Source organism: Leptonychotes weddellii, chromosome 7 (genome assembly GCF_054177405.1).
Source record: "Leptonychotes weddellii isolate Sample4059 chromosome 7, ASM5417740v2, whole genome shotgun sequence".
Classification (NCBI taxonomy): domain Eukaryota; kingdom Metazoa; phylum Chordata; class Mammalia; order Carnivora; family Phocidae; genus Leptonychotes; species Leptonychotes weddellii.
In genome coordinates this window covers 85787244-85803454 of record NC_138375.1, presented here as the reverse complement: position 1 = coordinate 85803454, position 16211 = coordinate 85787244, and the positions used below count along the sequence as shown (strand labels likewise).

Sequence of the window (16211 nt, the reverse complement as noted above, 5' to 3'; positions counted from 1 at the left end):
AAAAGTTAAAAATAGAACTAGCACATGATGCAGCATTCCCACTTCTGGGTATATATCTGAAAGAATTGAGTGTAGGATCTTGAAGAGATATTTGCACTCCCATGATCACTGAAGAACTATTTACAATAGCCAAGAGGTGGAAGCAACTCACATGTATATCAGCAGATGAATGGATAAACAAAATGTACATACAGTGGAATATTACTCAGCCTTAAACAGGGAGGAAATCCTGGCACATGGTACAGCATGGATGAACCTTGAGGACATTATACTAAGTGGAATTAACCAGTCACAAAAAGATAGATACTGTGTGATTCCACTTATATGAGCTATCTAAAGTGGTTAAATTCACAGAAACAGAAAGTAGAACAGTGGATACCAGGGGCTGAAGGAAGGGAGTAGTGGGGAATTGTTCTTCAATAGGTATAGAGTGTCAGTTTTGCAAGATGAAGAAGGTCTGGAGATCTGTTGTACAACAATGTGAAATACTTAACGCTAATGAACTATACACTTAAAAATGGTTAGGATGGTAAATTTTAAGTTATATGCTTTTTTACCACAATTAAAAAATTTTTAATATCTGCTTTTGTATTGTTAAAGAATAAACCTTCAAGTTATTCCTTTATTAAAATGTTAATAACTGAATATGTAATATTATCCTATTCTGGTGGCCATTCAGGCAGTCCTAAAGAACTTAAGGTAGGGAAGAAACTTGTGAAGCTGAGAAAAATATTATTTTTAAATTCTCTTTTTGCCTGTTATCTGGAAAAGCCTGCCATTATTTATTTTAGTGATGTGACAATTAACGCACTAACAAAAAAGCAGTGTTTTATATGGCACAGGATGGAAACAATCCTCACAGCTCCCTGAGATCTTTCTGTTGTTGTTTTGTAGGTTCAGAGCTTCATGAGAGGATGGTTGTGTAGAAGGAAATGGAAGACTATTGTGCAGGATTACATTTGTTCTCCTCATGCTGAAAGTATGAGGAAGAGAAACCAGATTGTGTTCACCATGGTTGAAGCCGAGTCGGAGTACGTTCACCAGCTCTATATCCTGGTCAATGGCTTCCTCCGGCCCCTGAGAATGGCGGCCAGCTCCAAGAAGCCTCCCATCAGCCATGATGATGTCAGCAGCATTTTTCTCAACAGGTTTGTCTTGGCATAAATTAAAGAGTCATGTGAAAAATGCATATCTATTTCTTAAAAGAATTTTTACTTTACTCTTAAAAGAATAGGTATCATAAATTCACCTTTACGAATGTGTGATATTGAAAATAAGAACACTGTCATTTGTGTTTCATTATTTGTCCAAATTTACATGTCTTTATCTTGCATCATGGCATCTAGTTTTCTGTTTTTTTCCCTCTATTTGACATATGTTTTCTTGTCATTGTGTGGGCATGTATGTGTTGGGAAAGATAACCTCCTTCACAAACTGAGGGAAATGGAGTGAGTAATGGGTCTTTACATGTAATTTATACAGATGTATTTTAGAACGAACAATAACTAACAGAGTGCCTGAGAATCTGTAGCAAATTTATTTTCCTCAATAAATATATATAGTGTTCTTCCTGCTGAGGATTCGTCAGTGAGCAAAGCAGAAATCCTTGCCTTCATGGTACTTAAATTTTGATGTGGGAAAAGAGACAATGAATAGTGAATAAGTGAAATATGTAGTATATTATGTGGTGATGAGTGTTGTGGAAAAAGTCAAGATGGGGAGAGGAGAGGGGGAAAATGGGGGTGCCTGGGTGTTTTATGTAAAATTTAGTAATTTATTTTTGAATACATAATACATTTACGTTGTTCAAAATTCAAAACAACACGAAAATACCAAATAACTCTTGCTTTGTCTCTGCCCACCCCATTTCCCCCATTTTCTGTATTTAACCATTTTCACTAGTTTCTTATATATCTTTCCAGTGTTTCTTGATGTAGATCCAATCAAATATGAATATAGTGTTATTTTCCCCCTTCTTACACAAAAGACAATGAACTTTAATATGTACTTGCCTTTTTCACTTTTTTTAATTATGTTGTTAGTCACCATACAGTACTTCACTAGTTTTTGATGTAGTGATCCATGATTCATTATTTGTGTATAACACCCACTGCTCATTGCAATATGTGCCTTTTTCATTTAACAGTATATTCTAGACATCTTCTGATATTGACATCTAAAGAGCATTCTATTTTTTTAAAAATCACTACATTGTTTTACATTATGTGAATGTGCCATAGTTTTTCTCTAGCCAGCCTTTGGAAAGGCCTCAAAGATAAGTTGATATTTGAATAAAGAACTTTATCAGTTAGGGCTGTAGGATGAAAACCAGCAGAACGGGTTGTCCTGGAAACCAAGGCAAGAGAGAACGAACTATGTCAAAAAGGTCAATTAAATGATAATTGAGAACTGACCGTGGGTTTAACACAGAGCTTATTGGTAACTTTGATGAGGGGCCAAAGCCTCATTGGAGGGGACTTAGGAGAGAATGGGGGGAAGGATAATAATTGGAGAGAGTTGGTATCAAAAACTCAGTGTTGCTATAGAGAGGAGCCCATAAACGAGATGCTGCCTGCAGGTAAATGTAAAAGTATAAAAAAGTCTGTGTGTGTTTTAAGATGGGATAAAAATTACACTGATAACAAGGGAGAATGATGTAGGTAGAGAGGGGGAAATTGCTGGAGCAATAAACTTGCATAGACAAAAGTGGCTAGAACATGGTGTTCAAGTCAAGCTGGGAGCATAGAGAGGGAGGGAACAGTGCCTTGACACATATGTCATTAGGAAGCAAGGACAAGTGGTGACAGTGCTGATAGAAGGAAAGTGTTGGGGTTAGATAAGAGAAGAAAGGTGTAAAATAATGTAGTATAATTGTTAGGCAGCTGGAAGAGCCTATATTACTCTATTAAGCTGGTGGTCATGCCTTTGCAGTGAGACTAGTCAGGATGGTTGTGTTTTTCTTTAGCCACTTTCAGCTGCATGGGAGCAGGTGCAGAGTAGATGGATGGTTGGCTTATTGCTGTTGCGTGAGGCTAATATGATGAAATGAGAAATGAATAGGGGAGTGAAGGTATATGCAAAGAAGAGATTATAACAATGAGCCATGGAATCTAAACTGTGTGGAGAGGGAAATGATGGTGTGAGGGGGTTGTGATGACAGGATCATGGCTTACGGTCCTGGTGATGTGAAAGGATTTTTAGAGTCAGAATTCTAAAGGAAGTGAATTGAAAGATAAGGAGGTGGTCAGAGAATAGTTTGCTTGAAACTGAGATAGGAAAGGGATGTAGTTACTGACAATGACAAGGTCTAAAGTATAGTCAAGGGAGTGTTGAGGTCAATGAAGGGTAAGATCCCTACAGGAGAGGAGTTCAAAGGCCCTAGACGCCAGGATATTGCAATGTTGTTTTTTGTGCATATTAGAGTTGCCCAGAATTATGACAGGAGTAATGCTGCAGAGAGGACTGCCAGCGAGCTGGAAACTTGGAGCTCAGAACTCAAAGCATTAAAAGAGTGGCTGGGGAGAGTTCTGCTCCAAGATGGTGATGTCGGAAGACCCTAAACTCACCTCCTCAATGGAACACAACAAATTACACCTATTAATAGAACAGTTCTTCTTGAAGAAGAACTGAGGGCTTGACTGGACAGTTTCTGCACAACCAAAGATAGAGAGAAGGGCAAGAGAATAGCAAGAGAGAGGAAGACATGGTAACAAAGGGACTCAACCCTTGATGCTGCAAACAGCAGTGGGACTGGATAGTACTGAGGGGCCAGGAACAGATTCCTCTGTCCTTGAGTACAGAATAAAAGCCACAGTTTAAAAGAGCAACTGGCATATAAAAAAGAGACAACACCAGAAATTTGCCAAGTGGTGGAAGAGCCACGTGGGTGCTCTCCAAGTCAGAGGGACTGGAGAATGACACGGTCTATGTTCCCGTCCCCCTTTTTTGTTTGTTTTTATAAAAACCCGGAAAAGTAACATATTAGTTTTGTTAGTTAACATGTTCACACACCTACATGTTTGGCTGTATACTCCTTTAAGGAAGTAACGTAAGTGTCCATCAATAGACCAGTGGATAATAATAATACACACACACACACTAGAATATTACACAGCCATAAAAAGGGATGAGATTGTTCCATTTGAAACAATGTGGATGGACCTGGAGGGTGTTATAGTAAGTGACATAAGTCAGACTAAGAAAGAAAATACCATATGGTTCCACTCAAAAGTGGGATCTAAAATTAAATAAATAAGTAAGCAAAAAGGCGAAACTCGACCTATAAATGCAGAGAACAAACTGATGGTTGCCAGAGGAGAGGTGGGTGAGGTGCTGGGCAAAATGGGGGAAAGGGAGGAGGAGATACAGGCTTCCAGTTATGGGATGAGTAAGTCATGGGAATAAAAAGCAAAGCATAAGGAGTACAGTCAGTTGTATTGTAATAGTGATATAACGGGACAGATGGTAGTGAGCATAGTATAATGTATAAACTTGTCAAATCCCTAATTGCACACTTAAAAGTAATGTAATATTGTGTATCAACCGTAGTAAAAAAATTTTTTTGAAGAAAAAGACCAAAAATTTTTGCAATATATTTTAATTCGGCTTTTTAAAGAATTTTTGCATTTATCTTATTTTATTTTATTATTGAAGTATATTTGACATGCAGTGTTATATTAGTTTCAGATGTACAAGGTAGTGATTCAACAATTCTCTACATTACTCAGTGTTCAACAGGATATGTGTACTCTTAATTCCCTTTATTTTACCCATCCCCGAGCCTGCGTTTAAGTTATTGCCAAATATGAGATAAAGGTTATTTTCCCTGGGTATTTATAAAGTGAAAACACTGTAAGGAAGATTTTAGGGACTAAATCATAGATCACAATTAAAATGCATTTAAATATTTAAAAAGGCACAGCTGGGGGTTTATAGATGACTGCAAAAAGAGTGGTTGATGGATGGTTACTTGTTTGTTTGTTTTTTTAACGATTTATTTATTTATTTGAGAGGGGAGGGGCAGAGGGAGAAGGAGAGAGAGAATGTCAAGCAGACTCCACACTGAGCGCAGAGCCCATCTTGGGGCTTGATCTCAAGACCCTGAGATCACGACCTGAGCCGAAACCCAGAGTCAGACGCTTAACTGACTGAGCCACCAGGTGCCCCTGGATGGAAACTTGTTAACAGGGGATTAGAAGCTTGACTTCTCTGTTGTGAGGTGGGAGGGAGATCTCTCCACATTAGATGGCAGTGGCCACATTCAAGTGTGTGGGACATCGCCAGGGACCTCAGGGAGGGCTTCTGCTCCTCAGGCTGCGCAGCTCGCATTTTGGCAATGCATCGGCCAAGAACGTCATTCCAATGGTTCCGAGGACAACGGAAAGGATGGTAAACTGCACTCTGCACCGCATTGGTCTTAGGTCACCTCTGGGGATTTGTTTCCGTTGGATTGCCTGATCTGCAATGCGGAAGGCCAGGCTTGTCATATTGTTTAAATTCGGAGTCAGGATGTGCTGTGCCTCTTCTTGGAAGGCAAGGCTGTAAGCTCTTCACACAGTTAGCAGTTGATTACGATACCTAGTCCTTAATGGAGATTTGAAGAGGTATGTTTTGAATTTTTGATTTTACTTATTTTTAAGATTTATGTTTTTATTTTTATTTTTTTACTTGTTTTTTTTTGCTTTTTAAAAAAGTTTTTATTTTAATTCCAGTTAACATACTGAGGAGGTATGTTTTTAAAGCTGAGGCTTATAGGGTGTTGTCATTGCTGTTGTTTAACTGGATTCCTTTCCTTGCTTTGCCTAAGTGGGAGGTACAGGCTTCCAGTTATGGCGGGTCAATTTTTTTGAATTTCTTTTTTTTTTTTTTTAAGATTTTTAAATTTATTTATGAGAGAGTGAGCAAGTGGGGGGACGCAAAGGGTGAGGGACAAGCAGACTCTGTGAGTGTGGAGCCCGATGAGGGGCTCATTCTCACGACCCTGAGATCATGACCTGAGCTGAAACCAAGTCTGATGCTCAACCCACTGAGCCACACAGACGCTCCGATGTTTTTGAATTTCAACAGAGTTTATACTTAAAAAAAAAAATAACCTCCCTATCTACGTGCAAGATTGTTTCGTCTCTTTTCTAACCATCAAGGTATCAAATATGAAAGTAGATATATCAGTTATATACATTTTCAATGTAGGAAAGAAAAGCCTCTCTGTGAGCAGAGGGAGTTCACTACTTACAGAAGTCTTGGGAAGAGCTGGAGGAGTAAGGTCAGGGAGCTGCCCCCGGAGCTTTGAGTTCAAGGGCACAGCACCACAGACATGCTTCAGTGGTTAGCACAGTACGACCACCACCATTGCCTTCATATCTGCCTCTCAGGTCCGGGAAGCTGTTGTCTAGAAACTAGGACGGTGAAGCTGGGTGCTGGAATGGCCCCTAAAACACACACATCTCCATGACTGATTTTCAGCAACAGGAAGATCGCCTCTACTCCTGTCTTCCGTGTCTTACCAAGTGCATCCGTCGGTGCAACGGGTAGAACTGAACTCACATCCAGAACCGCATTGCCAAGGAGGCTGGGGAGCGTAGCTTTAGCTCTCCATCCCGTCCACCTAGAAGGAGGACGGGATGGAGGTTGAAAGACCAATACACAATATGCACCAAACTAGATTTGGTTGAAATCCTTGCACAGCCAACACCGCTTGGTTAACATTTCTGTAAAAGAAAAACAAATTATCCTCTTCAAGCAGTGTGTTTTTTGTTTCAGGGACCATTTGGAAAAAGTTCAGGATTTCCCATTGATGTTTATGTAGTGGAATTTGACTTCAGCAAACCAGAGTATCTCACTTACATGAATGATTCTATATTTAATTGTGTCGATGTGTTAGTTCAGAAAAGGCTTTAGAGGTTCATGCCAGTGGGTGAATTGTAATGAGGAGAAAGCAAAAGTTGCTTTCTTGAACCTTTTAGAAATTTGGACCTCTAACAATGCATAGTTCTTATTTTAGTAACTCCATGTAGGCTTCGTCCTTTTCAGAGGATTCTTTCACATTTCTGTCTTGGGAGTCTTAGGAGTGATTACAATAGAGTTCTGCCAAACCTTTGCTATGGACTTTTTCCCCTCTCTCCTGTCAAAACTCATTTTGATTAAAGAGAGTCCTTTCCCTGAGTTATCATGTAAAATCAAATCTAAGAGAAAAAGGATCACAACTAATTTTTTGATTATCAGTTGAAGTGCTACATTCTAACAGTAGAAAGATGTTTCTATTATAAATTGATAAAGAGAGTTATATGACAGTGATTTGGTACTTACTCTCTTCCAGTATTTGAAGCTTAGCTCAGAATTTTCTTTGAATTTTTAAGATTGTCTGGAAGGGGGATGCCTGGGTGGCTCAGTCGGTTAAGCATCTGCCTTTGGCTCAAGTCATGGGGATGGAGCCCTGCATCAGGCTCCCTGCTCAGAGGGGAGCCTGCTTTTCCTCTCTCACTCCCCCTGCCCATGCTCTCTCTCTCTCTCTCTGACAAATAAATAAATAAAATCTTAAAAAAAAAAAGATTGGAAGGCACATTGCTTTGTGAGGGCTAGTGCAATCCATGTTATTATTGGGTATATAGTTTGGAGGCCCTGGGAGACATGTATATCATGTATTTATTAAGACTTTAAGGACTCAGTGGGCTTCTTTAACAAATAGACACTTTACAATGACTGGATTATATTATTTTTCCATTTTTTTTTTATAGTGAAACGATCATGTTTCTTCATGAAATATTTCACCAAGGACTGAAGGCAAGGATAGCAAACTGGCCTACTCTAATTTTAGGTAAGTGCATGCTTTAGAGGTAAAAGATTTTCTCTTAATATGGCTACAATTAAAGTAAAGTAACTTCAACATCATTGAGCCCACATTGTCTGAGTTTCCCCATTGACCTGTGAGCTTCCTTGGGTACTGGGCTTATTTTTCATTGCCCTTCCAGCCCTTTCCCCTGGCCTGTCACGGTGCATCTGGGGCTAGAGTTGCGCCCCACCCCCAGGTTCATTCTACCAGATCTATCAGTCATTCAGGCATCTGAAGTGGGGGGCCCCGGGCACATGTGACCCCGGTGCTGGGAGCCCCTCTCGGCCAGTCCCATGGAGTGAACAGAGCCTCTCCTCATCCCTCGAGAATTTACCAAGCACAGAGAGAAACTGCCATGTTTACTTCTTTTTTCCAGCTGATCTGTTCGATATTTTGCTCCCCATGTTGAACATTTATCAAGAATTTGTGCGTAATCACCAGTACAGCCTCCAAGTGCTTGCCAACTGTAAGCAAAACAGAGATTTTGACAAACTCTTGAAACAGTATGAAGCCAACCCTGCCTGTGAGGGGAGAATGCTGGAAACGTTCCTGACCTATCCAATGTTTCAGGTAAGTCATCTGGGGCACATCTCATAAGTCAGTGATTGCAGTCTGGTGGTGCTGGTACCTCGGGTGACCAGAGCAAGGTGTGCAAGGATGCCCTGTGGGGGATTATGGCACAAGTGCGTTGTCTGTCGTCTTGAGCTTGACCCTGAGATAAACAAATATATGCCATCCATTTTCTCTCTGTGTAGTATAGGGAAGAAAAGCGGGCATCATTTTTTTGTTGTTGTTGTTGTTTTAAACCAGGCATTTTTGGAGCAATTAAATCAGGAAGGATTTTTTGCAAAGTAGCACAATTTTCTCTTTACAGAAAGATTCCACACAGACTTCTTCCATGGAGTCTCCTCCTCCAGCATGTTTAAAAATATTATCAGGTTTACAGAAATAGGGTGCTGTGCAAAAGTTCCAGTATATGCTGGTTGCATAAAAGGCTTCTGCGGGGTGGAGTGGCTGCTGGGAAAGTCTTTGTTTCCTGCCCATCCTCCCTGCCCTATTACAATTGCTGTTGAAGCTCGTCTGAGCTGGTCTGGAGCTCTGGGGAGCAAAAGGAGGACGTGCTGGGTCACAGAGGCTGTGGAGACATAAGGGTCTGGAGGCTCTGGCTGGACCTGGGGACTCTTGGCCCCTAGTTGGGTTGCTGCCTTGAGGCTGGGGCTTGTCCTTACGTTTACTTTTTGGCATTAGAGCACCCTGAGGGATCGAGCACACTTGTGTTCTTGCCTGTAGCTAGGGCTTTACCGTGAAGAGTCCTTGAGTGAGGACAGCAGAGGCCAAAATGTGAATTGAATCTCCTGTTCTTTTGAAAAGTGTAGATTCTGTTCTTTTGGACAGGCATTGAGTGTTCTCATTGTGGAATTTATGGGGCTTCTGGCCAGGCCTCCAGATTGTCATGTGGTAAACCAATTCTCCTAATCATGTGTTAGGGCTTCTGCGGAGAGCTTTGCCCCCCTGAACAGGCATCACTGACCCCAGCTGATCATTTTGTAGCCTCCGAAAGAAATGTTGCTCTGGTTCATAATTGTTTATCCTAAAGTTTGTCAATTCTGCTTGAAATCCTGGAAGTCACCATAGAGGTTTAGTAAGATTTTTAAAAACCAAAAGGATGCATTTGAAACAACTTAAATATAGTGAAACTTTATAATGTTATTGTGTTCTTTCATGGAACTGAGTTGTTTAAACTCTTTGCCTCTCTGAGGAAATATTTTGCAAGAAAAACTTCAAAGCAAAAAAAAAAAAGTTTGCTTTTCTTTTAACCTTATAAAAATTGTAATTTAAGCTTTTATTTATAGTGAAACAAACTTTATATAGTGCAATGCTCTGAGATTCTGTTTGAACCTTTGGCAGTTACCTCCGGGTTAGGACTAAATACCCGAAATTGTGTCTTTTTGGCAACTTCATTTCAGGTGAATATTCAAAGGTAGAGTGGTGAAAGGCACATGGAACATTCAGGGAGGTACTTAGCTCCCTTTCTGACAGCCCACTGATGTCTTCCCGAGGCCTATTTGATTTCCCCTTGGTCTTATTCAGTGTTTTAAAATGCCACAACTGCACTTGCATGTTAGGGGAGGTGTCCAAACACAGTAGAATGTAGGGCCTTGGAAAGCCCTTCGGATCACCTTACAAATGCTGAGATACTCTCCTACCACCTGCCCTCCTTTGCCCTGGAGTATAAGCCCAGTCAGAATGACTTGGCATTTTGATTGACTCCAAGGAATTCCCATAATGTCAGGAAAGGACAGTTGGACTGAGAATCTTTAGGAGACCTGGATGTCTTGCTCACTCTTCAGTTGTACCATTGAGGAAAATAATTGAACTAATCTAAATCTCGGTTTCTTACTCTTAAAATTGAGGCACCTGAGCTCTAGTCATCTCCCAGAGCTCTAGCTATCTGAATCTGTGATCCTAGGGGGACTACACCGGTTCTGAAAGTCACTCTGTGGCAGTGCAAGGAGCCTGGTGTTTGTCCAAGAATCCTTATCCCAAGACTGTGGTGGCCCCAAACCCTAGAATTTAGCTGAAGGGTCAGATGTTGAGGTTCTCTGGCTTCTTCCAGACCAGGGTAACCAAAGGCACTGGTTATGAGAGCCATTGTTCTGGGAGAAACCTCAAACTTGAAGATAATTTAGCCAGCGTTGGTCCAAACTGCAAGAAATGTGCAAATGGAAAGAACATGGAACTGTGCTATTTATTTATTTGCTTCCCTATAACTATTTTGAACAGACCAAGCGGGGAAGCCCCATCAGAATTTGCTACCTAAGAGCCTCATTCTCCTTGGGTGTCTCTCCTCTGCCTTGTTCGCTTGGTGTCTCTTCTTCCTGCCTTCTCCCTAGGAGTGACCCTGTGGGACACTTGGGGGAAAATTGCCCTTTCTGGAAGCTTGAAGGTTTTTTTCTTCCTAGGTTCGTTCTGTCCTTCTTGTTCCCTTTGGGTTCTTTCACAAATGCGGGGAAATAGTCATGGAAGCGTTGGCTCCCTCGGAGGGTCTAACTGTTGCTATTTCCCTCTGCACGCTGTGTAGCCGTACCTCGACACCTCCTCCTTGCTCTAGCAGAGGCTGGACCTTGGGCCGAGGTGGAGGCACCACACTTCTTTTGCTATAAGGCAGCAGTAGAAGATGTGACCCTAGTTCATGCCACCAAGGGACCTCTGGCCAGACTTTTTCTTGAGTCTAGACATGGGGGCGGAGGTTGGTGTGGGCACAGGGGAGAGGCGATTGGCAGCCTTTAGCCTGTGTATGTGTAGAAGAGAAAAGTGTGATATTCTTCCTTTTTCTGGGCCCTTCGTCAAGTCCATTGTTGCTGTTAATGTCCTATGGTGAGCTATGGAAACACGGGGGAATTGTAGAATTTGGATGATGCAGTAAATTTATCCTCAATTGAACTATCAGACCAGTAAGTCCAGGTGTTGCCAAGAAAAAAATTTGTTATGGAAAATAATGTAGTCATTAACATAATTTTTCATTAGCAAAGGCAGTGGCTTGAAGGGTACTGTTTAAATTGGCTTCAGCTGCTCATAAGTCCATAGGTAAGCCGCTCATGAGATCTGCCCCTGACAAGAACAGTGGTGTGAGATGTTCTCCAGAAAGTAGCCACTTGCAGCTCTAGCCGCCTAGTCACTGTAATTGGAGAGCCAGCTAATTAATGTCTATAAAGTGACAAATATTGTTCCATAACTGAAAGGAGAATTAGATTCGTCTGGACAGCACTTACTGTGATTCTTGGTTTTGAGGTGAAACAGATTTATAATCAGCTCTTGACTATACAGATGAGCTCTTTGGAGAGTCGTCCACTTCTCTGCAGAACGTCCTTTCCCGGCTTTTTGGCAGCTTCAGGCTTGTTTGTTCTTCCACCAGAAAGTTGAAAGGGCCAGTCTCCGAATTTCAAATCCATCTACTTGAATCTTAGCCAAGGAGCTCTCTAAAATAGATTTAATTAATGGGGGAAGATCATGAAGCTATTGACTAAACTTAGTTTTGTGGGTTTTCAGTGCATGCATTATAAATGTCAGGCTCTCCCACTCCTACCTTCTTTGTTATGAAAAATGTAGTGCATTAGCTGTTGATTGCCTTGATTTTCTTGTAGGACTGCTGACTTAGAGGCAAACTTACCCATCATGACATTGTGCAGAAGGGATATGTGAAAGTGTACGTATCCCAGGGGCCTTTACCAGGAGAAGTTTTATGGGACGGAGAGACAGAAAGCGTCCTCCACATGTCTTACAGAGGAAGGAGTCTCCCTCCTCTAAGGAGTCAGTCTGAACTTCCCAAACCTTAATATGATGACATTCCCTAGGACACGGTCCCAGAGTATCAGCTGCAGATCCATGTCTGTGCTCGTGGCACTGCCCTTTGTGCTCATGCATAAACATGGGCTTTCAGTAAACCACAGTAAGTAACCCAGTGAAGGGCACCACCTGAACGAGAGCAGAAGCAGATCCATGGATAGAGCCGCTAACACCTCAGGACAGGATGGAAGGAGCTAGGCACTGCATCCTGTTTTACTTTCTTCATTCTCAGAAGTCCTTGCAAGGGCCGAGTGATACCCCAGGCCCCACAGAAGAGACCCAGTGGGTTCGTGCACCCGTTAAAGTCATGAGCATGGTTGGCTCTGGCATTTACTGTGAGACCACCTTGGGCAGGTCACCAGACTGCTTCACACTTTGTTTCCTCCTTCTCTCTGAAAAATGGAGAAATAACCCTTATGTTGCTGTGAAGGTTTGGGTGTACACGCCAACCTCGAGCTCTGATCTGACCCATAGCAGGCAGTGTTATGATACCTGTGGTTCATGCATGTTGTTATTAAAATTAAGGCCGCTGCCTCAGCTTTCTAAAAAATCTTAGTCTGTAAGCCAGTAAAAAATGAATATGTAGGATCGCTATAACTTGAGTTAAATCTCTACAGTGTTCTATTAAAATCTTCATAGGGCCGGTGGAGTTTCTGCTTTTGACAGAATTCAGGTAGTTTATCCATAAACAAAAGTATAAGTAAATAATGTAATTAACAATACTTTTTGCTGCTAGAAGGACGAGTTAGGGTAAAGTAGGATGAGAATTTAATAAAGGTGAGTATATCTTCTCCCAAGTTTTAATTCTTAGAACATTGCAGTAGGATTGTGAATTTAAAAAAAAATTGTGGGGGTGCCTGGGTGGCTCAATCGGTTAAGCATCTGACTTTGGCTTAGGTCATGATCTCAGGGTCCTGGGATCAAGCCCCGTGTGGGGCTCCCCACTCAGTAGGGAGTCGGCTTGTCCCTCTCTCTCTCTCTCTCTCTCTATCCCTCCCCCCTCTCGTGCTCTCTCTATCTCTCAAATAAAAAAAAAATTGTGAACGAATATATCTAAAATACAGACTCATGTGACTTGATAATTGCTTTATGTTTCCCTATGAGCCAATTTTCAAATCTTATGATTAAGAAATATATGATTATATTAAAAAATCTAAAGAAACAACTGTTTCTTTGGAACATAATATTTTATTACTCTCTTCTTGTGTTCTTGGTGAATGTGTGTATGTGTATGTGTGTGAAGTTTGAAGCATAGTTCATTTCAAAACTGTTAAAGTAGAGATGAGCCTCTCAGACATGATGATGGCACAGTAGAGAACATCCCAGGGTTACTCATCCTGACCTCTTGCTCACGATGGCCTTTATTTGCATTTAGATCCCCAGGTATATCATCACACTTCATGAACTCCTAGCTCATACACCCCATGAGCATGTGGAAAGGAAAAGTCTGGAGTTTGCTAAATCGAAACTAGAGGAACTGTCCAGGTATGTGGAGAACTGATAATAAAGGCTTGATTCGAGAAAGCAGTAAGTTGGTCTCTGTGGAAACCTAATATATTTATGTCCAGGGAGCAAGAAGCAAGGCATAGTCCAGCTTCTCAGATTCACCTGAACGTGAAATGCTAGCTCTTCAGATGGTACTGAATCAGCATACACATTAATTTTAACCAAGAAAAAATACATCTTTGAAAATGTTTTTATAGCATGTGAATTTATGTAATTGAGATTATAGGTGTATTTGGGTTTAAATTCGAAAATGTTAACATTTCTTTTAGCGTAATAGGGGAAAATGATTTTTAGTTGTATCTTTGTGTTCATAGTTGACAAGAAGCTAGAGAATGTGTATTTTGGATTTTTCAGTGAGTTTTCACTGTTTCAGGGAATTATTTACCTCCGTGTTCCTTTAGCTTATATGGAATAAATGGATGAACGTCTCTAATTTGCTCCACCTCTGAGGAAGGGCATTCTAATTTCAGTGAAGGGAGCTGTTCATAAAATAATATGTTGCTTTCCTGTTGCATTTATAAGCAACATGCCCAGGGTACTCATTGGGCGCTGACCCACTTGTCATTTAGAATCGTGATGTACATTGGCTTTGGTTTGAGTCATGGCTGGTTGAAGCCTGGAGGTCTGCTCTCCCCACAGCCTCAGCTGTACTGATCCAAGCTCAAAACTGAGCTTCCCAGAGAGAGCTCTTTGCATACCGGCTGGGGCTATAGAAAATCTCTCTCCCTGTGATCTGTCCGTGCTGTGTCTGACAGGATAATGCACGATGAAGTGAGTGACACTGAAAACATAAGGAAGAACCTTGCCATAGAAAGAATGATCGTAGAGGGCTGTGATATTTTGCTGGACACCAGCCAGACTTTCATCCGCCAAGGTAAGTCCTTGTTTGGTGGACCCACGGTCTTAACGATCTCTGCGACTGTCACATTATCCCTGGCAGATCCTGGAAGGCATTTTGGAGCAGGCCTCATGGAGCTGTGTGATTGATACTGTTCGCGCAGGACATCCCCCTGGCTTTGACCGAGGCTGTGCGTGAGGCCCACCTTTGTGCTGTTTCTTTTCAGGGGCCATGAAAAACAGCAACACAATAATAGTAAAGCACGAGTGGGACAGTAAATTACATTCTGACTGGACTCTCCTCCTCAGTGGACCAGACATTCTCTACAGCTCCAAGGAGGACAGATCGGTCTGGCCCATGAGAGTGGCAGTGCCAGGTGGCGACGATACACAGGCCAAGGCCCAAGAGAAACTTGCGTTACTCAAAGCCCTTTCCCATAGCGGTGGGGACAATGTCCGAAGTGAGAACAGCTGTCTCTTGTTCCCCTTCTTCATCAGCACTTCTGGATCAGCCCCACATGATATGATTTGATTCTGTTGGCAACTCTAGTTGCCCGGTGAAATGTCTCTTGACCCCTGCCAGGCTTTGGTAATGGGGAGTGGGTCTTGTCTGTGGGGTGGGTGCTTGGCAAGCATCCCCTAGTATACAAAGCTTTGGAAGTGTTGAAGCTGTGGAGAAAGCAGCCACCGAACAGCGCAGCTCCCTCCAGGGCCCTAAACCCCGTCCAAAGTCCTTTTTCAGTGCTTAGGTGTTCTGAGGGAAGGGAGCATGCCCCATGGAGTTGATCTGAGACGATACATTGCGCACATTTTTAGTTTTGGATTTGGTGAGCAGTGGCACATGAATTTAGAACTAGGATTAACCTTTAATGTAGTTTCTGTTCCTAACGTGCTGGTATCATTGGAGATATTTGCATTTCCATTGCCTACCAAAATGTGCTGCTTAGCATTTTTTTTTTTACCTCATCCAACAAGACATTGTTTGAGTTGTGAACATACATTTTTTTGCACAGAATACTTAAAAAATGTAACACGCGCTCTTCTATTTTCCATTATTTATTTACAGAGAGAGAAATTACACATATGTTCAAGTTTGGAAGTATATTTTAGGAAATGATAACTTTTCTCATTTTTGGCTTTTGATATTGATTTTCCTTTAAATATAGCGCAGTATAATGCTAAACAACATCAGGCCTCCCTAATCCCCCTCTGTTCCTCCGCACAGACTGTGTCCCCACATGGCTTCCTGCCTTCCTGGCCCTTGCCTGGCTCTGTGCCTTCTCGTGCGCTGTCCCTAGCCCGGGGATGGGGACTGCCTTTGTCCCTCCCCTCTGTGCCTATCAAAGGTCTGCGTGTCCTTCTGGGCTCAGGTCAGACTCCTCTAGGGAGCCTTTTACAATTTTCTCCTCATCTTTCTCTCCCCTTCCCTCCAGTTAGAATGACTTTACCTTCCTCCTGGTTTCGAGGCCCCTCCCTCCTCGTGCATGTTTTATCCTCTGGTTCATTATAGGTACACATTGGCACGCCTGTCGCTCCCAGCCATTATAACTCTGGAGGGCCGTGTTTATGAATTCTCTCCTGCCTTATACGCTGCTTTCCATTGTAGATACTTGAAAGACGGGCATTGGAGTAAATTGAATTGCTTGTTGAATTGCAGTTTGGGTTGTTAGATGTCTTGTTTTGTATTTTTCTT

General features: G+C 41.9%; 1 protein-coding gene across 5 annotated transcripts in view; it reads left to right on the top strand.

Moving 5' to 3' along the window:
* RASGRF2 (Ras protein specific guanine nucleotide releasing factor 2) overlaps positions 1 to 16211 on the top strand; it is a 235114-nt gene that overhangs the window by 89105 nt on the left and 129798 nt on the right. For all 5 annotated transcript variants that reach the window (XM_081826629.1, XM_081826628.1, XM_081826627.1 and 2 more), the window contains exons 5-9: positions 895 to 1148; positions 7734 to 7813; positions 8205 to 8398; positions 13551 to 13660; positions 14437 to 14555. In XM_081826629.1, coding sequence (XP_081682755.1) covers positions 895 to 1148; positions 7734 to 7813; positions 8205 to 8398; positions 13551 to 13660; positions 14437 to 14555 — 757 coding nt within the window. The remainder of the gene's footprint in view (positions 1 to 894; positions 1149 to 7733; positions 7814 to 8204; positions 8399 to 13550; positions 13661 to 14436; positions 14556 to 16211) is intronic.